At 43.3% G+C, this 23200-nt stretch overlaps 1 protein-coding gene across 6 annotated transcripts in view; it reads left to right on the top strand.

Moving 5' to 3' along the window:
* The window catches only part of LOC130294479 (protein CEPU-1-like), a 721573-nt gene that overhangs the window by 655389 nt on the left and 42984 nt on the right, over positions 1-23200 (top strand). For 2 of the 6 annotated variants that reach the window (XM_056544343.1, XM_056544348.1), the window contains 5 exons: positions 4476-4596; positions 8093-8244; positions 9740-9775; positions 10616-10648; positions 17585-20526. In XM_056544343.1, coding sequence (XP_056400318.1) covers positions 4476-4596; positions 8093-8244; positions 9740-9775; positions 10616-10648; positions 17585-17703 — 461 coding nt within the window. In that variant the 3' untranslated portion in view covers positions 17704-20526. Of the gene's footprint in view, positions 1-4475; positions 4597-8092; positions 8245-9739; positions 9776-10615; positions 10649-17584; positions 20527-23200 lie in introns of those variants that run through there. The other 4 variants (XM_056544344.1, XM_056544345.1, XM_056544346.1 and 1 more) reach the window with 4 other exon arrangements.

Here is a 23200-nt window from a genome sequence, read left to right as displayed (position 1 = left end):
GTTTTTAAGAAGATTTCTGAATAAAGACTTATTATTTTTTACTTCCACTTGCTAGCTTTTCTACTATTTTTCTATATGTCTGAAGGGCAGTTTTAAAGAGAACAGTTTTCTGATGTTAAAGGCCACACTTTAGGACATAGACTGGGAACAGTTGTAGCACAATACTGATACAGATGATAAATAGGAGATGTCCAAATCCACACTCAGTAGCTATACTACAAATGGTATTCCTATAAGTAACAAGCATGTATGATTAAACCCAAACAACATACAACTGATGTTCAAAGGGCAATAAATGACAAAAGTCATTTAAAAATACAAAATCGAGGGAGCAGAGTATTTAGTAATAGGACTTACCCTGAATATAAACATACCTCTCATAGGTAATTGATCGCTCCAACGCTGAGATATCAGAGTTTGAAAATATATGCAAATTAGGCTTTGGAGCCCATTGGGCGTTCCCCTTGACAGCTAGAGCCCAGTGAGGGGGTAGAGAAGGTGACCAGCGCACAGAAGGCACCAAACTGTGCTGGGCTCCAGCTGTTAAGGGCTCCAAAGCCTAAACAAATAAAGGTTATATACAGATTAAGGTTTAAAAGCCCTACAGTATTATATTATTTTATACCCTAAAAAACTGCTAACAGATCTGCCTTAATACCTTAAAGGGATTTCCTGACAAGTTATGAAAAAAAATGTCGCTACACAGGCTGCGTATTCCACTTACCAGTGTGCCCATGTGTAGTTCAGTGCAAAAACCCCATATCCTTATTCCCTGATCAGCAATCACAGCTCATTTCCTGTTCAGTTGCTGTATACTACAGTTCACTGCAATCCTTGCTTTTCCCTTCAGACGGCTAAGAAACAGCCCACCCTGCCCATTTCCCACCCACTACAAGCTGTAGTCCCCAATACAGCCTTCCTTCACTTATTACAAGCCCTGCGCGGCTCACAAGAGTATGGCTACACCGAAATGGTGTAACCTCCAAGTGAGCAAAGCCCTATACTATAAAAGAGGGGAGAAAAGCAGAAGACTTTTTACTATCCATATAACCCTTTTAAGAACGCAGGGTATAAATGTACACCCTCCGCATGCTCAAGAGATGAGAATGCTTCATACCCCGTGGTTCCCTGCTATCAACCGCCAGGACTAATGTCAGGCCAGTCAGGCCGATGTCAGGCATTACCCCTTTAGACTCCACCATCGAAGTTGATTGTGGTATCTCAAACGGGGAAACAACATTGTCTGTAAGCTTAGGAAGCTGGTCAGGAATAATGTGGCAGAATTGCAGGATCCCAATCAGTTGACAGCACAGATGGAGATCTCTTAGCCACCTCCTGTCCTTCCGACCAGCGCTCCTTCACTGCAGTCAGCCTCTGCAGCCTGAAGTAATGGAGCACCGATATACTTCCTTCTGCATTTTCATTGAAACAGAATGTGTCAGCAGATAAGAACCATTTGGCCCATCTAGTCTGCCCAATATTTTTATTACTGTGAATGGGCCCTGGTCTAATTTTTTTAATAAAATAATGTTAAAAAAAAATAATAACATAAACATATGTGGTATCGCTGTGTACGTAAATGTCTGAACTATTAAAATATAATGTTATTGAAACAGCACAGTCAATGACATTAATATATATTTTAAAAAAATCGAAGTCCATAGTAAAAAGTGATCAAAAGGTCCCATCAAAACAAAAATGGTATTGATAAAAAGTACAGATCACAGTACAAAAATAAGCCTGTATACAGCCCCGTATAGGGAAACATTTTATTGTTTTAGGGGTCAGAAGAGGACATTTTTTTTTTTAAAGAACAATTTTACGCATACTAATTTAAGTTATAACTTTTTGAAAGTAGTAAAATAATAAAAACACTTTATAAATGGGGTATTATTGTAATCAAATGGACCTACAAAGATAATGTGTAATTTTTTTCTAAAATAGCACTGCGTACAAACAGAAGCCCCCAAAATGTATTTTTTTTTGTTATGATTATTATTATTTTGTGCCACAAATATATTTGTTCTGGTTTCACCATAGATTTTGTGGTAAATGAGTGATGTCATTACAAAGTAAAATTGTTGGAAAAAATCCCCATATGGGTCTGTAGGTGGAAAATTTAAAACTATATAACTAATAGAAGACGAGGAGGAAACAAATGGTGCGAGAATGGCAGGGACGGGGAGAGGGACAGGTGTGAGTTTTTTATTTTCTTTTGGCCCCCACAACCCTTATTAGTTACATGCTGACTTGGTCACATCCACTTGGCATATGATGTACAATGTGGATAAATGTAAAGTTATGCATCTGAATACTCATAATCTGTAGCATCATATGTCTTAGAAGGTGGGTAAAACTGGGAGAGTCACTGGTAGAGAAGGATCTGGGTGTACATGTAGATCATAGACTACAGAACAGCATGCAATGTCCAGCAGCTGCTTTTAAGGCCAACTGGATATTGTCATGTAGAAAAGAAGCATGGACATAATATTACTTGCTTTATAAAGCATTGGTGCAGCCTTATCTAAAATATACTCTTCAGTTCTGGGCCCCAGTTCAAAGAAAGGATGCCCTGGAGCATGAAAGACGCACAACTAAACTAATAAGGAGCATGAAGCCATCTTAGTTACGAAGATGGATTGAAAGAATTAAATTTGTTTAGTCCTGAAAAAAGATGTTTAAGGGAGGACAAGTCAATTTAACCCCTTCCTCGACCCATGCTGTACATTTACAGCAACTGCAACGAACAACAGCCAGTAATGAACAACATCGGGAATCACTCTGACGTTGGTTATTTAAAGAGGTTATCCAGTGAATAAATTGTATCCCTTATCCACCAGATGTGAGATAAGTGCCTGTTCGGAGGAGTGAAAGCCCGCAGCCATTGATTGGCAGAGCTGGTCATCACTCCCAAGACCAGTCCATCTCGGAAGGGTGAGGCCGGAGGGCTCTGAGTTAAGACATGGCCCCATTCGGGAGGGGTTATCCAGGAAATTTAACTTATCCTTTATCCACAGGTTAGGGAAACATTTTCTTCCTCTGCCTACCCATTTAACTGTTTAGATGCCATGAGAAATAGTGATTGTGGCATCTAAACAATTTTTAGATTCGCTTTGGTTGTTCAGTGGCCCGATCAGCACCACCCTGATGTTAATGCAGGGTGCCAATCAGTTGTCACAGCATCCTGAGGCAATACAATGAATTTCAAGTGGTCAAACTATTAAATTAACACATTCTGGATTACACATGATCAATGGCATATGTGCAAAAAAAAAAAAATGCCATAATTACAGATTTTTGGTTACTTCGTATCCCAGAAAAAAAGAAAGTGATTAAAAAAATTGCATTTGTAGATCATGGTGCAAAAAACGATCCCTAACACAGCTTCATAGGTAGAAAAATGGAAAAGGTATAGGAGTCAGAACATGGTGATGCACAGATATTATTTTAATATTTTAAGTTTTTGTGTTTCTTCTTAGTATAACGAAATTACATTTATTTGAATTGTATGAGTATGTCATTTTAACTGTATGGTGAAAAGAATTATTGGCCCACAGAATTGCACAATTGTAATTTTTTATTTTAATTTGCCCTACAATTTTTTTAAATACATTATATAGTAAAATGTGTGTACCAGTAAAAAGTTCAACTTGTCCTCCAAACCCTCATATAACTGTTAGTGGGAAAAAGAAAAACATTATGAGTCTTAGTAGGTGAGGAGGAAGTCAAAGCCAAAAATCGAAATTCAGGAATGTGTTAAGAATATATATGGACCGTACAAAAAATATTATAAGTTGTTCCATGTAAACCCCTGCAAAAGACAAAAGGGCAGTCTCTCTGACTGGAGAAAAATGGTTCAGTCTCTGGAGGCATCAAAAGCCTTCTTTACCATAAGAACTGTGAATCTGAACTTGACATGTCTGCTTTTAACCTTCCTATTTATGTATAATTTATACCAGCTGTATATATAATTATATACAGAGGTTGGCCTGGTTATACCAGCATGGTCCATATCACTATATACAGGAAGATAGATAACCTACCGGTATATATGTTTCTCCTGCTGGTGTGGGATACATCTGCTACGTGTGTATCCTGTTTAGATGTTGTGTTGTATTTGCTGTCTAGTGGCCGCACTTTGTTCTGCATGATAATTATTTGCAGCTCCACTTGCTCACATTACCGCCATATTAAAGTTTTTCAGGCTCATAATTTGTCGTTCATTGCTTGTTTTTCACGTTCCTGGTTCAGAGGCTTATGCAGCGTTCCTGAAATGTGACAGCGGTTCCTCATGTTCGGCACTCATTATCATATTGATTGTCTATTACTTTGACCATTTGCGAGGGCTGTACACTGGGAGGGTTGTGCGTTTTGCTGCTTCAGTACCTTGATGTATATGTGATGTGATTGGACTGCGATCCCTGAACTATTGATCCCCCATTACTCAGGCTCATTTGACTGCATTTTTTCTGCAGATCCCCCTTATATTTTGGATGCACGGAACATTGGGGTTCCATTAGGACATCAAGGGATTCTGCAATGTGATGCGCTTGCTGTCCCTGCTGCTGAATTCTTTTGGTACAAAGAAGACAAGAGGTAAGAATTAATATCCCTGTCACACGGAATAGGTTAGCAGGGTGAAGGCATATGGCAGTAGGAAGACAAGTTAGAGGCACAAAGAAGTATGAGGGGAAGATGGAAGAAAAAAGAGTGGGCAAGTAAAGCAGGCAGGAGTAAAAGAAGGAATGGTGGAAGCAAATAGGAGTTGGATGGAAAATTGACAGCAGATTAGAGTAGGATGGTAAATTGAAAGCAAACAGGAATAAGAGTACAGGACGGAAGCACATACCACTATTAAGACAAAGTGGAAGCACACAGGAGTAGGAGGACAGGATTGAAGTACACAGGAGTTGGGAGCAGGGAAAAAAACACAGGAGTAGGAAGCAGGGAGAAAGTACACAGAAGCAGGAAGAAAATACACAGGAGTAGGGAGCTGGGAGGAAGTGCACAGAAGCAGGAAGAAAATACACAGGAGTAGGGAGCTGGGAGGAAGTGCACAGGAACAGAGAGGGAAGTGCACAGGAACAGGGAGGGAAGTGCACAGGAGATGGGAGGGAAGTGCACAGGAGCTGGGGGGAAGTGCACAGGAACAGAGAGGGAAGTGCACAGGAGCTGGGTGGGGGGGGGGAGTGCACAGGAGCTGGGTGGGGGGGGGGGGAGTGCACAGGAGCTGGGTGGGGGGGAGTGCACAGGAGCTGGGTGGGGGGGAGTGCACAGGAACAGGGAGGAAGTGCAGAAGTACACAGGAGTAAGGAGCTGGGAGAAAGTACACAGGAGTAGGGAGGAAGTACACAGGAGAAGGGAGCTTGGAGAAAGTACACAGAAGCAGGAAGAAAATACACAGGAGTAGGGAGGAAGTACACAGGAGAAGGGAGCTTGGAGGAAGTACACAGAAGCAGGAAGAAAATACACAGGAGTAGGGAGCTGGGAGGAAGTGCACAGGAACAGAGAGGGAAGTGCACAGGAACAGGGAGGGAAGTGCACAGGAGATGGGAGGGAAGTGCACAGGAGCTGGGGGGAAGTGCACAGGAACAGAGAGGGAAGTGCACAGGAGCTGGGTGGGGGGGGGAGTGCACAGGAGCTGGGTGGGGGGGGGGAGTGCACAGGAGCTGGGTGGGGGGGAGTGCACAGGAACAGGGAGGAAGTGCACAGGAACAGGGAAGAAAGTGCACAGGAGCAGGGAGGAAGTGCACAGGAGTAAGGAGCTGGGAGAAAGTACACAGGAGTAGGGAGGAAGTACACAGGAGCAGGGAGCTTGGAGGAAGTACACAGAAGCAGGAAGAAAGTACACAGGAGTAGGGAGCTGGGGGTAAGTGCACAGGAGCTGGGGGGAAGTGCATAGGAGCTGGGAGGAAAGTGCACAGGAGACGGGAGGGAAGTGCACAGGAGCATGGAGGAAGTGCAGAAGTACACAGGAGTATGGAGAAAGTAAACAGGAGTAGGGAGGCAGGGCAGAAGTAAACAGGAGTAGGGAGAAAGCACACAGAAGTAGGGAGGAAGTACACAGGAGCAGGGCGAAAGTACACTGGAGCAGGGAGGCAGGGCAGAAGTACACAGGAGTAGGGAGGAAGTACAGAGGGGCAGGGAGAAAGTACACAGGTGTAGGGAGCTGGGAGAAAGTACATAGGAGTAGGGAGCAGGGCGAAAGTACACAGGAGCAGGGAGGAAGTACACTGGGGCAGGGTGGAAGAACACAGGAGTAGGGGGAAGTACAGAGGAGCAGGAGTCAGGGAGGAAGCACACAGGAATAGGAGGACAGAAGCAAAGCACACAGGAATAGGAGGACGGAAGCCAAGCATATGGAGTAAGAAGGACAGGAGCGAAGCACGCGTAAATAGGAGAGCAGGGGTGAAGCACATGAGAATAGAGATGAACGAAGCACATGGGGATAAGAAGAACAGGAGCAAAGCACATGAGGTAAGGAGGACAGGAATGAGGCACATGAGAATAGAGGAGACAAGCGAAGTACACGGGAATAGGAGGACAGGAGCGAAGCACACGGGAATAGGAGCACAGGAGCAAAGCACATGGGAATAAGAGGGCAGGAGCGAAACACGGGAATAAGAGGGCAGTAGTGAAGCACACGGGAATAGGAGGACAGGAGCGAAGCACACAGAAATAAGAGGGCAGGAGCGAAGCACACAGGAACAAGAGGGCTGGTTGAACGCACAAAGGAGAAGGCGAGCAATGTGGAAGTTGAAAAGTGTAGGAGAGACAGATAAAGCAGACAGGAGTAAGAATACAGCACAGAAGCACACAGCAGTAGAAGGATATGGTGGAAGCACACAGGAGTAGAAGGACAGGGCGCAAGCACACAGCAGTAGGAAGGCAGGATTGAAGCACACAGGAGTAGAAGGGCAGCTTTGATGCAGACAGTTGGAGTACAGATTGGAAGTTTGTAGGAGGGACAGGTAAAAGCATGTAGGAGGGCATGGTGGAGGCACACAGGAGTAGGAGTGCATGGTGGAGGCACACAGTAGTAGGAGTGCATGGTGGAGGCACACAGGAGTAGGAGTGCATGGTGGAGGCACACAGGAGTAGGAGTGCATGGTGGAGGCACACAGGAGTAGGAGTGCATGGTGGAGGCACACAGGAGTAGGAGTGCATGGTGGAGGCACACAGGAGTAGGAGTGCATGGTGGAGGCACACAGGAGTAGGAGTGCATGGTGGAGGCACACAGGAGTAGGAGTGCATGGTGGAGGCACACTGGATTAGAAAGCCAGGATGAAAGCACACCATATTAGGTGGGCAGGGTGAAAGGACACAATAGCAGGATGGCAGCATAGGCAGGACAGTAGTGGAAGCAGAGTAGCAGGGCATAATAGACACACACCGAAGTAGATGGCAGGGTGAAAGAATACAGGAGTAGAAGGAGAGGATGGAGGCAGAAAGGAATATGGCAAAATGAAAGCACACAGAAATAGGTTGAAAGCACAAAGGAATTGGTGGATACAGTTAAAACAGAACAGAGTAGGAAGGACATATAGAAGTAAACAGTGGTTGGAGGTCAGGTTGAAGGCACAAAGGATAAGAGCGTTAGGACTGAAACACACAGGAGTAGCAGGTAGGGGATATAAAGAGACAAAAGTTTGTGGGCAAGGTGGAAGCACACAGAAGTAGTTGGGCAGGGTGTAGAAGTAGAATAACAAGGTAGGAGCAGGACAAAGAAAACAGTAGTGGGAAGGGCAGCGCAGAAGCTTTTCTGATTAGCTGGTTAGGCTGCAGTAGGAGGGCATGGTGGAGGCACACAGGAGTAGGAGGGCATGGTGGAGGCACACAGGAGTAGGAGGGCATGGTAGAAGCCACAGAAGTAGAAGGCCTGGGTTGAATCACTAAGATGTAGTAGAGCAGGATGGAAGCAGACAAGTGTAGGATGGCAGGACAGAAGCAGACAGGAGTAGAAGGACTGGATAGAAGCACAATATATTAGGAGGGCAGGCCTGGAAGATGTTGGCTAAGATTTAATTTTGTCTCTATTACTTTTTCCGGTTGGTGTATTACTGAAATCTGACAGGGTTGTTGTTTTTTGCAGGCTGAGTGACGCAAAGAAAGGAGTGAAGGTGGAGAACAGAGAGACGTTTTCTCGAGTAACATTCTTCAATGTTTCAGAACAAGACTATGGAAACTACACATGTGTGGCTATGAACCGATTGGGACATAGCAACGCCAGCGTCATTCTGTTCGGTAAGTCCAAAGCTAGGTAGGGTCCAGCAAGAGTTTCTCACTGTGTCCAGGGTCTTTACACAGTTGCTTTGACATTGTGACATTTCAGCTTTAAACCCTGTAAGTCACCCGGCAGCATTACTGAGATGCAGGTGGAAGAAGCACACACCAGGGCAGTGTTTTTTCACCAGTGCCTATTGAGGTCTTTGTCCACATACCCCTTCACTGACAGGCCCAGTGAAGTGGAGCCTGTGCTGCATAGGTCTGGTCAAGGCTCAGTGAGCTGTAATTCGGGGAAGTAGCCGGATAGATAATAGAGGTTTTCATGTGAAATCCTGTATAAAGGAGTCATTTATTCCCAGGCTCAGATATGATGAACTTTATCTCACATTGGATATTTTCAGCTCTTGCTGCTCTCCTTTTCTCATATAATGTGTCTGGGGCTTTTGTTTGTGGTTTATTATACTGATCCCAGTGGCAGATAGCAGGATGCTTTAGTTATATCTATAACTATATGAGGACTTACAGTCTGGTGGATATGTCCATCTTCTCCCGGCCCTATGGGGCCTCCTGATCATTATGCATAGAAAAGGTTTGTGGATGCCGAACACACAGTGAGACAACACACGAGCATCAGGTCTCTTAGTGCTGCCTGTGAACTTTAATGGGACGTAGATTCCAGTGTTCCCATGTAACATTATCCATGCACATCTGGTACATTATGTGTACTCTGTACCATCCTCTTGTCTTCTTCGTGGACATTTAGATTTTACATCAAATATTAGTGCCTTAGTTTTTGTTTTTTGTAAGTGGGGTGGAGTGACATATTATCCGTGTTGTGGCTACAGGTCCTGTGTCATAGATAAAGTTGGACCTCACCACTTCTGTATTAGTAACTGCCCCCCATCAGTTCTTCTTCCTCATCATACCAGTAATGTGACTGCACTGGGTGTGGACAGGACATCTTTCCTGTACATGTTGGCTGAACCCAACGTTTAAATTCTCATGTCTTTGTCACCATCTTTTGTGGATGTTTTTGTGCAGACATGAGTTAGTGACCCCTGTGTTCTGGTGGTGCTTTCATCCTGGGAGTATTGCTGCTTCCTGCCCTGGTGTTCTTCATGAAGCTTAAGGATGGTCAGAAATCATTGTGGTTAGCATTTCAGGCTGGGGGAGCTCTTGGCGGGCCACCCCGGAGCTCAGGGGGTGTGTGCCGTGTGCCTGCAGTCCATTATAGTGTCATGCCATCCACACACACAAATTCCCCAGACACCGCACATAATCATTGCTCCTGAGTTCTTGATAAGGAGAAGCTCCCATCTGTAGCTGTTTGTTACTGTATCATGAAGTCAATAACCTGTCATGATGCCAGCAGGGTGTTTGCGATGTGAAGATTGAATGCGCTTTTATCACAGTTTTTTTGCTTTGTTTATAATTTTTTTTAATAATTCTGTTGTGTAAACGCCACCCCTTTTATTTCCCTCCTCCCCCACCTCGTATCTCCTACCATTTGTAGAAAAATTCCAGTCCACCAGCACACCCTTGCTGCAAGGTCAGTACACGGTGTCCCCTTGTCTAGTGTTTCCCTTGTCCATTTTACCCCTTACCCATAATTCTCCTGGTTGAGTCTTGCCCTTTGTGTGTCCTCTGATTATTAGATTGTGGTAACTAACTGGCGTTGTTGTCTTTTTGTTGGTAGATTCTGTGTATGTTATGGTCTATTCTCAGGTCTTGAGTTGTCATGTTCTATGGCGCTCTGATGGGTCATATATATGACCTGAAGTTTAACTCTTGTGCATCCTCTTCAGTGATGATGGCTGGACCTTCAGCCATCATTGCTGCTTTTCTCCGCTCATGTTCATGTTTTCTGTCCACTCTTATAACATTTTTGTGTGCTCGTTCTCCAGTTACAAGGATAAGATATCAAAGCTTTATATTGCAGGAGGTTCTCCATGGCTGGGGTCCCCTGTTAGTCCCCAGGGGCTTGGTAGCTGCTTCCCGTAATCATCTACTTCCTGTCTCATCTTCTATAGAAGTGTGGGTGGTATTTGTGATCCCTAGGAGACTTAAATGGGGGCATGGACAATACAGCGGTTTTAGCCCATTGCATCTTGGCACCTTATCTTGGTGATTGTGCCTGGCTGCTGTGGGCATCTCCACTGTATAAGAAGCTATGAAAACTGAGAGCTAAGGGAGTTCTTTCACCTTAAAAGGGTACTGCTCTACTTTAAAACGTATCCACTAAATGTATCCCTTCAGGATAGCGGATAAGTGCCTGACCATGGAGGGTCCAAAAGTAGTGTAGTAGTGTAGTAGTTTTTGTAGATGGTGTTCCGCAATTTTTTTCCTAGGCATTTCTGTTTCCCTAATAAACAATGTTTTTAATTTTTAGAAGAGACCACTGCTGCCTTGACCCCCCCTAAAGGTTAGTATCACACATTGTTACCACGCCCACCCTCGGCTTCCTGCCTAGCTGCTCACCCACCTCCTGCGTAGCTGACTTGCTTCTAATCCCTGTAACACAACAACTTTCCCATCCGACCATCTGATACTGCTGGTTATTAAGATAAGAGGAGTCTCGGGGTACATCAGTGAATGAGCAGGACCCAGGAGTCGTAGCATCTTTCGTGTCTCCGTATTAACATTTTTGCTTTCGTAAATACTATTTGTTGATCATCTGAGCGTAACTCCCTGGATATGTCACCTGAACTGAGCACTGGGGCCCTCAGCCTATGAACCTTGGCAGTGTCCGGCTCACACTGTGCTGGCTTTGCGCATGTGTCCTCTTGCATGACTGGTTGCTCCTAGATGCCTCCTTTATTTCTGAAGAATGCATGGCGCCTGATCTGTGTTCTGTCTTCTCATGTATATTCATGTTACACAGTATCTGCTATATTTACTGCATCCAGTTTCTGACCTTCAGATATTAGAGTGTCATTTTAGATGACATTTTAGAATGAGCTGCATACATATGCAATAAACATCTGACCATGGTATGAGTTGTAACTGGTAATTTTTTTTCTAGTAGTTTCCCCTCTGTGGGCTTCATCTGTTATAGTCATTTTTCTATAGTCACCTCTTCTCTATCGATCACACAAAAGCCACAATGGAGGACATTATACTTCAGTAGTAAGCAGTGTTAGTGGGAATCCAGCATTAGGGTAGATTGCACCACACAAATGAAGGACTTTATTTGGCAATACTGAGCCAAGTAGATGTGAACCCAACACTAGGGGCAAAAGCAGGACACAGAAAGTTAAACAGATTTGTAAATTACTTATATAAAAAAAAAATCGTAATCCTTCCAGTACTTATCAGCTGCTGTATGCTCCACAGGAAGTTATTTTCTTTTTGAATTTCCTTTCCGTCTGACCACAGTGCTCTCTGCTGACACCTCTGTCCATTTTAGGAACTGTCTGATAGGTTTGCTATGGGGATTATATCCTGCTCTGGACAGTTCCTGACATGGATAGAGGAGTCAGCAGAGAGCACTGTGGTCAGACAGAAAGAAAATTAAAAAATAAAAGAACTTCCTGTGGAGCATACAGCAGCTGATAAGTACTGGAAGGTTTAAAGGAAAACTGTCAGCTTTCTCCCCCCGCACTAACCAGCGGTACTGGTTGGTAGTGCTTGGGACGCTGATCAGTTTGATCCTTATCATGCCCGGATCCGCTGCGCCGTTCGGCCATAATCTTCTATTTTCTGTATATGCAAATGAGGTGCTAATTGGCACCGGCCGGGCTAACTGGCACTCTGACGTCAGTGCTGCTGGCCGCAGCGCTGCCCAGCTCATCAATATTCCTGCCCTCCCTCCGCCACTCCCTCTTCTTCCCGCTCTGTAATGAAGAGAGAGGGGAGGAATATTGATAAGCTGGCAGCGCTGCGGCCAGGAGCACTGACGTCAGAGTGCCAGTTAGCCCAGCCGGTGCCAGTTAGCACCTCATTTGCATATACCAACAAATTACGGCCGATTGGCGCGGCAGTTCCGGGCATGGTAAGCATCAAACTGATCAGCGTCCCCCGCACTACCAGCCAGTACCGCTGGTTAGTGCGGGGGGGGGGGGGGGGGGTGGGAGGAGAAAGCTGTCAGATTTTTTAATAGAAGTAAATGTGTTTAACTTTCTGGCACCAGTTGATATAAAAATTTTTTTTTCCAGTGGAGTACCCCTTGTAATACAGCTTAATTGAGCCAAGTGGGTGTGAATCCAGTGCTAGGGGTGAATGCAGGACACATATCAGAAACAGCACTATCACTCTTTTACCTCCTTGTTTCTTTCTTGTTACCTTATTTATCAGTAGAAATTATAATTTATTACTTCCGCTCTGAAGACAATTATTTAGGAAGTGGGGAGTTACAGAAGAGGAGAAATGGGGAGAGGCATTTTGCTGTAATAACATACCTTATATTGTCAGGAACACTTTAATAGATATGTGTGTGTGTGTGTATATATATATATATATATATATATATATATATTTATATATATGCTACCTTTCATCCAAAACAGCAGAATATCTGCTTCAGCTCACATGCAGAGTACAAAAGGATAACATAGTAAATGTGATGGTTGTATAACAGATAAAGTGCCAATTGTGCACATTCTCCCACTTAACAAGATGAGAGGCCTGTAATTTTCATCATAGGTATACCTCAACTATGAAAGACATGGCTAGCATTCATCATTTTAGGTGTAATTGAACCATTTTTCTACACCTTTTTTGTGTGTGCTGGTGATGTGTAGGAGCACCAAATTTATTAAACGGTCACAGAGCATTTGATAAATTTCGTGCAGGTCACATTTTCTGAAATTTCTCTCTACACATGCACCAAAAAAGCTAAGCTAAGTCTTGGCTTGTGTAGTTTTAGAGACTTTTCAGTGGCTTCACACCTTTTTTGCGCCTTTTTACAAAAAGGCGCAGTTTTAAAACCCGTCCATATCATGAGTGTTACCAAAATAAGTGGATTGCAACTCAAAATCTGCAGAAATTTGTAAACAAAAAGGTGCAAAAATGGCACAAATAAATCCTGCTTTCACCTTATCTAGACACAAAAAAAACTGTCTAAAGACAATGATAAATATCGGCCATAATGAGGGAAAAAATCCATAAAATCCCATTGTCTGATTTTTAAAGAATTTATTTGCAAATTATGGTGGAAAATAAGTATTTGGTCACCTACAAACAAGCAAGATTTCTGGCTCTCACAGACCTGTAACTTCTTCTTTAAGAGTCTCCTGTGTCCTCCACTCATTACCTGTATTAATGGCACCTGTTTAAACTTGTTATGAGCATAAAAGATACTTGTCCACAACCTCAAACAGTCACAGTCCAAACTCCACTATGGCCAAAGAGCTGTCGAAGGACACCAGAAACAAATTTGTAGACCTGCACCAGGCTGGGAAGACTGAATCTGCAATATGCAAGCAGCTCGGTGTGAGGAAATCAACTGTGGGAGCAATTATTAGAAAATGGAAGACATACAAGACCACTGATAATCTCCCTCAATCTGGGGCTCCGTGGTGTCAAAAAAGAACAGTGAGCAAAAATCCCAGAACCACACGGGGGACCTAGTGAATGGCCTGCAGAGAGCTGGGACCATAGTAACAAAGGCTACAATCAGTAACACACAACGCCTCCAGGGACTCAAATTATGCAGTGCATGAAGTGTCACCCTGCTTAAGCCAGTACATGTCCGGGTCTGTCTGAAGTTTGCTAGAGAGCATTTGGATGATCCAGAAGAGTATTGGGAGAATGTCATATGGTCAGATGAAACCAAAGTATGACTTTTTGGTAAAAACTCAACTCGTCGTGTTTGGAGGAGAAAGAATGCGGAGTAGCATCCAAAGAACACCATACCTACTGTGAAACGTGGGGGTGGAAACATCATGCTTCGGGGCTGGGGGACGGCTGATCCATCAGCAAGGGCATTGAAGATGAAACATGGCTGGGTCTTTCAGCATGACTAAGATCCCAAACACACCACCCAGGCAATGAAGGAGTGGCTTCGTAAGAAGCATTTCAAGGTCCTGGAGTGGCCTAGCCAGTCTCCAGATCTCAACACCATAGAAAACCTTTAGAGGGAGTTGAAAGTATGTGTTGCCCAGCGACAGCCCCAAAACATCACTGCTCTAGAGGAGATCTGTATGGAGGAATGGGCCAAAATACCAGCAACATTGTTTAAAAACCTTGTGAAGACTTACAGAAAATGTTTGACCTCTGTCATTGCCAACAAAGGGTATATAACAAAGTATTGAGATTTACTTTTGTTATTGATAAAATACTTATTTTCCACCATCATTTGCAAATAAATTCTTAAAAAATCAGACAATGTGATTTTATGGATTTTTTTCTCATCATGTCTCTCATAGTTAAGGTATATCTATGATGAAAATTACAGGCCTCTCATCTTTTTATTTAGGAGAACTTGCACAATTGGTGGCTGACTAAATACTTTTTTGGCCCACTGTAAGTCACCTGTTTACATTGATTTCTAAAAAGTTCCTTAGATTTTCTCTCTCGTCTCCTCTACCAGGACGTTTCACTCTGGTGTCTTCTGCTGAGACTATTTTCAGTCTTGTGTCTCCTTTGCTCAGACTTTTCACTCTCTGGGTGTCCTCTGCTCGAGCTCTTTTCACACTTTTGTTTCCTCTGCTCAAACCTTTTGCTCCCTTGTCTCCTCTGCCAGACTTTTCACTCTATTGTCTTCTTTATTCAGACTTTTTCATTGTCTGGTGTCCTCTGCTCGCACTCTCCTCCCTCTTTTGTCACCTCTACTCAGACACTTTACTTTCTTGCCCCCTTTGTTCAGACTTTTCCCTTTCTGGGTGTTCTCTGCTCAGATTCTTTTCACTCTCTTGCCTCCTCTGCTCGGACTCTTTTAACTCTCTATCCTCCTCTGCTTGGACTCTCTTCACTCTCTTGCCTCCTCTGCTCGGACTATCTCTTCACTCTTGCCTCCTCTGCTCGGACTCTCTTCACTCTCTTGCCTCCTCTGCTCGGACTCTCTTCACTCCCTTGCCTCCTCTGCTCGGACTCTCTTCACTCCCTTGCCTCCTCTGCTCGGACTCTTTTCACCCACTTGTTTCCTTTGCTTTTGCATTCTTTTCTCCTCTTCCCAGACTTTTCACTCTATTATCTCCTTTGCTCAGACTTTTATACTTGATGTAATCCATCCCCACTATCACATCATCAGAATGTTAGTAAAGTCATAGTGGTACATTTTCATTGTTACTTGCATTCTTTCTTGGTGAAAAATCCCAAAATTTCATGAAAGTTTGGAAATTTTGAATTTTTCTAACTTTGAAACTCTCTGCTTGTAAGGAGAATGGATATTCCAAATAAATTATATATTGATTCACAAATACAACATGTCTACTTTATGTTGACATCATAAAGTTGGCATATTTTTACTTTTTGAAGACATTAGAGGGCTTCAAAGTATAGCAGCAATTCTCAAAATTTTCACAAAAATTTCTAAATCTGAATTTTTCAGGGACCAGTTAAGTTTGAAGTGGATTTGAGGGGCCTTCCTGAGAGAAATAAAATGACCCCATTATAGAAGCCTCCATTGTGCCAGAACAGCAAAAAAAGAAACAACCCACATGGCATACTATTTTGGAAACTAAACCCCTCAAGGAATGTAACAAGGGGTATAGTGAGCCTTAACACACCACAGGTGTTTGACGACTTTGCGTTGAAGTTGGATGTGAAAATGGAAAATTTGATTTTTAACACTAAAATGATGGTGTTACCCCAAATTTTCTTTTTCACAAGGGGTAATAGGAGAAAATGAACCCCAAAATTTGAAGCCCAATTTCTCCCAATTAAGAAAATGTGAGTCTGAGTTTTATCCATGTTTTCTACAAGACTAGATAATAGTTAAGATTTATGTGGATTATTACAAGCAAGAGTAATACCTTAAGGAACACAGATGCGACATAAAGCTGTATCTGCAAAGTCATTCCCATAATGTACAGCAATTCCTGTATTAGACCCAATGATACCCCATCTGCATCTCCTGTCTGCATTTGTCAATTAGAACCAAAGGTGGGCTGGGGAGCTCTGGAAGATGAGAGAGGTTAGGGTTAGCGGGAGACCTGGAAGAGGGGGGGGGGGGGGTTCTTGATATCCCGATATATGATTAGATCTGAGAAGCTGCTTCTTCTATTCCTTACCAAATACAATTATTGACCCAAAAGTCTCCAATATTTAACCCTTTCCCACTTTCCCAAAGCTTCTATTATAACAGCCATAAATACCCTCTCCCAGACAATGCAGCTCTCCTTACCCTAAATTGATGTCTTAACCTTTTCCTGCTCATTTTCCCCCTGACAATTACAGGGTTAATTAGGCAACAAGCCGTTCAATATGGTAAAGACATAAGTCAGGCATGAAATGTACTGCAGGTCATGAATGCCAGGCGTTCAATAATTCCAGCAAGGAACGCGTCCTATGCATGTGAAGTGTCTGACCTGCCTCATCCTCATGGTGTCATTGCTACTCCGATCATTACATCTGATCAGTGCACTGAAGTGGTAGTAGATTCTGGAGAATTACTGTTGTCCTAGAGGTTGATGTACTTGTATGTGACTGTATCTCCATTATTTGCTGTTCCTCTTTCATGCTTTGAACACTAAGGAGATATTGTAGGGAGCAACATAATGTGGAGCCCCTGGTGGGCCATGACATATTCATCCAGTAGTGGTTACACTATTAAGCAAGTGTAGTTGGAGGCTTTTATGTAGGCAGCTTGGTCTCTTGCATTATCCTGCTGTATGCTATATTCACTATACACTACACATATGCTTGTTGGTGGTGACTGGCTTAAAGTTTAAAGCTGTGGAGATCTTTTTACATGGCGAATATGTGCTGTCTAGCAGTGATTGCTTCGCTTTCACACATTGAAGACGTGTACATGAAAGCTGCAGCTGTAAACAATTATTTGCAAGCAAACCCTCAATATGTCATCCTTACAGTTGTCGATGGGATCATCTGAAGCTTTTGTTTTCATATCTCTTTTTTTTCATCTGATTTTCCCTCTTTTAGATCTGTCGATGCAGTCAGGTTCATGTTGTGAGTTCTAGTTTGGGTCTCTGATAAATCTAATGCCCCATGTCCACCATGTTCTTGATGCAGTAAAGGTCATGTTGTGTGTTCTCACTGGGGTCTCTGACAATCTAATGTCCATGTCTGCCATATTCTCTGCAGTGAGGTTTATGTATTCTCGCTGGGGTCTCTGATAAATCTAATGTCATCTGTCCGCCATTTTCTTGGTGTGGTGAGATTGTCTTGTTTTTGTCTTTTCTTTCGCTCTTAATTTCACTTTATGGTTTTCACACTTATGGTCTGCCTCTCTCCTTAGGCCCTGGAGCGGTTCATGATGGGAACAGTGGCTCTTCTAGATGTCTCCTCTGCACTCCTCTGTTTCTCCTCTTCTTCGGGCTTTGTCTGTCTCTTCTACTTCCACCTGCCCAGTTTTGACAAATGCAAATCATCGTTTGAGGTCCTCACAGGAGGGAAATTCTAAAATAAAACAAGTGTAATGAAAAGAAATTACAAAATCTGATGTCGCAAAATATAAAGAAAAAAAGCAAAAAAAACACAACAAAAAAAACTGCAAGTGATTGTTTAAACAAGGAAACCGCTGAGAGAAAACACCACAATCTGCACCTTCTCACAGAAGGGACTTTTGCAGGATACAGCCGAGGGGAGGGGAGGGGGGATATGGGCAGATCCAAGAACTGAGCTGAGCTGGGCGACTAGCCACAAGTCGACGCTCACAAAACCATGTGACTTTGTTCTGTACATTTCAGAAGGACATCACACATCTCGCTGTCCCTGATCAAGCAAACCATGGACTGTGTCTCTCCACTTTATCTCCAAGAACTGCGGGGTGATCAGTTATGCAATTCCCTTTCTGCAACCAGGACGCCATGCAGAGCAAAGCTCAACCCTACTTATATGCTGGGGGACTGTATGAGCAATACTTAAACTTTCCAGCGCTGGGGGGGATCAATATCTGCTCTGGTATATTTCTCTCCAGCGGGACTGGGATCAGTGGAGCTGCCTTCTGTAGGTCTTCCCTGTTGAGAAAGGGTATTGTGCTGAATGTTAACGTGGTGCCGTCACAGTGTGCTCGAATGCTGCTTATAAAATGTTGTGTACGTCAGCTGGAAGAAATGGTGACTTTAATGTTTGGACAAGAGGGGTGCCCTGAACAGCAGAAAGAGCCCAGCACCTTACTGGCCTAAGGTGGTCTTCTGGAGGTTGGCAGCTTTGAATAATTTATTCCTTAGTTGTCCTTAAATCTGAGTATGATATCAATACGATTTATATTGTAGAATATTGGAGGGGCAAGAACAAGTTAATATATATGTATGTGTGTGTATGTATATATGTATATATATATATATATATATATATATATATATATTCGTATTGTCACAGGCAGAAACTTGAGACAGTCACAATTAGTGTGAAGTTGTGTGTCCATGCTCCATCCTGGGGATAGTCATGTGCAGCTGCATTCCCCAGAGCTGATGAGTTTAGGATGAAGTGTGGGGAGGCACAGCATCTGGCATCACAGTGACTTAGCACATACAGCTGACCCTTTACACCAGCACAGACCACTCACCTTCAAGACAGGGGAGAAGGGATCAACAGATTCCTATATTATGTGAGGTGATGTAGAGTTTTCCACCCTTTGGCACGTTAAAAGCATGATGAGCAACAAATGAACTGGGTGGGTTAGAAAGAAAGTATATGAATTTATCAAGACATCAGTGGGTGTCCAGGATTAGAAAAACATGGCTGCCTGCTGCCAAAAATATTGACACATTCGTCCACAGGTTATGGGTGGTATTGCAGGTCAGTATCTATGGACAGGTGTGTCACTATTTGGAGCAACCATATTTTCCTAATATTGGACACCTCCTTCAAGTATTAGACCTTCTTACTAAATGTATGTGCCATTGTTTCAATGTACTCAAATTAGGGCTTCTCCAACCTCAACTTGCAAAGTGGACTCAGCCACTAAACACCTGATCCTTAGGCCTCAATTGTAATAGTTTGTGTTCTTACAGCTTGGCACCACGGCACTTGCTGCATGCACACAATCTGATGAATAGTTAACTTCCTCTGCAAAATCTGTTTTTAGCTCCCCATTTGGGTGTAACCTAGTCACATAGAAACCACTTGTCTTCCTGTCTTGCTGACCACCATCTTGGCTACCACAGTATTGACGGGGGTCACAAGATGTTCTCTAACACATGAGATGTCTCTCAATGCTGCACAGACATGTGTCTAGTGTTAGAGTTTACACAAGGGTCGGAAGGGCACATGGACAGTTAGCAGGTTGAGGCTTTCCATGTACTAGGAGGTTGGCGGGTTATCGGTGTGGAAGAGGTAAGCTTCACCGACCCAAGGTCCACCCCAACGCTATTCTTCTTCATCATTTCAGATGGTTTACAACCCTAAAACTTGCTGAGCACAAACATTCTGCTGTCACCTCTTTCATGGTTTGGTTTCTGCCTGGTTATTTTTTGCGTACTGATCAATCACTGGAGATAGAACTGATGCATCTACCTGTATACAGCACAAGGGCAGGTAACCGTTCGGGAAACCCCTCTGACCTGTCAATGGAGAAGTGTTACCAGCAACCACTCTGTGAGCTTTGTTAGGTCTGAATATTTCACATGTGTAATGTGTAAGGTGCAGGGAAAGGAAGGATCCACCAAAGTTTTGAGGTCCAGGGACTGTTTAGTGTGTTTGGCCAGGAGTTGGGCCTAAGTATTGGTCCGTTTAGACTGGGAGGGCTGAAATAATAAATTGTATTAAGCTGTCATCTCAGAGATGGTAAGTATCTCCTGGCCACTCACATGACTAAGTGGTCTAGAGCAAAGTCAGACAACATTCAGATGGGGAGGAGTATAACTCTCAGCCTTCTCTGGTCAGGTTGTCCTCTTTCTACAGCATGGAGCAGAAAGAATGTGATGGAAACGATGATACTTGTACATGCTGAGGGTAGCAACTGGTCATGATAGGGAATTACTATTGGCTCTTGTGGACCAGCATGGGATGGACACAGCCTCTGTACCTCACATTGTTTAAAGCAGACGGAGAGATTGTGCAGAATGTAAGCTCATCAGAGCAGGGTCTCCCATCTCCACTGCATCGTTTAGTAGCTGTCCTTCTCACTATTGTTTGTTACTGTATTATATTTTCTTTATATTTGTAATAATCTTGTAAAGAGCTGAGTACACTGTTAACATAATATAAATATACTGAGACATACATACCATGGTCCACCCGAGTGTGTGTGCGTGTTGTACTGTGCCTCCTTCAGCCCTACAGGCTGGACGACAGGGTTAACTGCCTCGGTAAACTTGCAGTGTGGTACACAGCGGCCTCACACATGTAAACAGCAAGTTGTGCTGACCGGACATCAGGAAGAGATTTATTCCAGCCAACACCAGGATGAAACGTTTTAGAGTTTATGGTTGCCTGAGGGGGCATTATTCCCTGCTGTCTTTCCCTGTTGTCTTCTTAAATGTCTGGTTAATTTTCCTAAACAGAGAAGGTATATTCACACCCTCCCCAATAGGCAGTTGAATGGCTTCCAGTAACACCCCAAAATTCCCTGTAAAGGTGTCAAACCATCCTCATTATTAGTGTAGGCAGGAGCCAGATCTCCTGTGTGTCACTTTGTAATCTTAAAGAAACAGGTAACGTGTGTTCTTATAGAGCTGGGAATAGTCAACTGAATCCCTCCATGTTAACAGCTCCTTCGCCACAACACTTGTTTTGTCTTTTCCGGCTCTAGTTGTATGTGTGCTGGTGCCACTGAAACTTTGTTCAGGACAGCATTTAACCCCCCGCATTTGATGATGGAGCCCCTGTGTTCCAAAAACTTGCATGTATATTGTATGTTTGCAGGTTAGCCGAAAAAGGGAACCCTCCTATAATAATGTTATCTGTTTTGACTAATAAATAGTTACCATCACACAGATTTTTCAGGCTAATGGGGAACCACATTATTCTTACTTTTTGTAGTGGGCATGCTGTGTGACCTGTGCAGGAGCCTAGTTTACACCATCTAGTTGACTTCTATGAAAGAGTGTAGTGAGCATGCTCTGTGACCTGTGATGCTGGTACGTAGTCTGCTCAGGAATCATCCGCCTATTGGGGTTCAATGGTCATTGTTATTGATGGGGACTTGGAAAATGGGGGGGGAAAAGGTCAAATGTTTTATTAATATTTTATTAATAACAACAGAATCCATTACAACAATGAAAGTGGACAGCAGCTTCTGGAGACAGCACATCCCTGCTGACAGCAAAATGCCTCGCCAAACCGATTGCGAACTTTTCCAAATTGCAGCACAACTAAACAAATGTATAGGCAATCCAGAAAGAGATAGGAGTAACAGCACCTTTCTACATATGTCTCAGTTAGTTAGTGCTTCTCAACAGCTGGAGGCACCCCCTATGTATGAAGCTTGTGATTGTGCGATAAACCGATGCTTCTACGCCTGACAGTGGTGTAAGATAGCGTTTCAAATGGTAATAAAAGGACGGAGCACTGACCGGTGAGTTGCATCAGATCCATGTGGAGGGGGAGAGCAGACTCTGGGGACGACTTCGGGCAATGGACTGTGTCACGCGTTAGCGCTTCTTGGCCTGAAGAAGCGCTAACGTGTGACACAGTCCGTTGCCCAAAGTCGTCCACAGAGTCCGCTCTCCCCCTCCACATGGATCTTCGGTGGATATGAATAAAGACACCTGATGCAACTCACCGGTCAGTGCTCTGTGCTTTTCTTTCTATTTGAGACACAACTAAACAAGCGCCCAACCCACATTTATTCTGCCATATAGTGCATGTCAGACATCTCCAGAGCAGGGTGCTGGTTTTGGGCACCGTGCAGTGAGGATTACCTGCTGCATGGGTTCTACTTAACTCAGTGAAAAACTGAGATCACTGCAAGGAGTGGATCAAGCACAAAATATAGAAAATGTGAAATGTTCCCATCATGTTCAGTATATTATACTGTGTAGAGATGAGTCACAGTGTATGGATGGTGCCTGGTGTAAAATCATGATGCTCAGTATATAGATTATATGGCATATAGATGAATGAATATATATGTAGATATATAATGTATGGTTAATGCTCAGTGTACAGATGATGTGTGCGGTGTATGGCTAATGCTTGGTATATAGATAAAGTGCGGTGTATGGATGATGCACGTTATATAGTTAAGTAAATGCATGATGTTTCTGTGTTTAGGTGATGTGCAGTGTTTGGATGATGCGTTTTATATATATGTATATAGATGATCAGTATATAGATGATACGCAGTTTATGGATGATGCTCAGTATACAAATGGTGTGCAGTATGTGGGTGATGATCAGTAAAAAGATATTGGGGAGGATTCATCAAAACTTGTGAAGGGGAAAAAAAAATCAACCAGTTGCCCATAGCAACCAATCAGATTGCTTCTTTAATTTTTAAAAAGGCCTCTGATAAACAAAAGAGGTATCTGACTGGTTGCTATGGGCAACTGGTCAATTTTCCCTCAGTACAGGTCTTGCTGAATCTCTTGTTGTGTTTTGCATGTAGATTATGTTCATTGTGTATAGTTGATGTGCTTCATATAGATGATGGGCAGTGGATGGTTGATTCTCAGTATATAGATGATGCATGGTGTATGGTTGATGTGCTTCATATAGATGATTGGCAGTGGATGGTTGATGCTCAGTATATAGATGATGCATGGTGTATGGTTGATGTGCTTCATATAGATGATGGGCAGTGGATGGTTGAAGCTCTGTATATAGATGATGCATGGTGTATGGTTGATGTGCAGCATATAGATGATGGGCAGTGGATGGTTGATGCTCAGTATATAGATGATGCATGGTGTATGGTTGATGTGCTTCATATAGATGATGGGCAGTGGATGGTTGAAGCTCTGTATAT

This window comes from Hyla sarda, chromosome 10 (genome assembly GCF_029499605.1).
Source record: "Hyla sarda isolate aHylSar1 chromosome 10, aHylSar1.hap1, whole genome shotgun sequence".
NCBI classification, from domain to species: Eukaryota; Metazoa; Chordata; class Amphibia; order Anura; family Hylidae; genus Hyla; species Hyla sarda.
The sequence above is the reverse complement of the archived record's forward strand: the minus strand, read 5'-3'. Positions and strand labels throughout refer to the sequence as shown.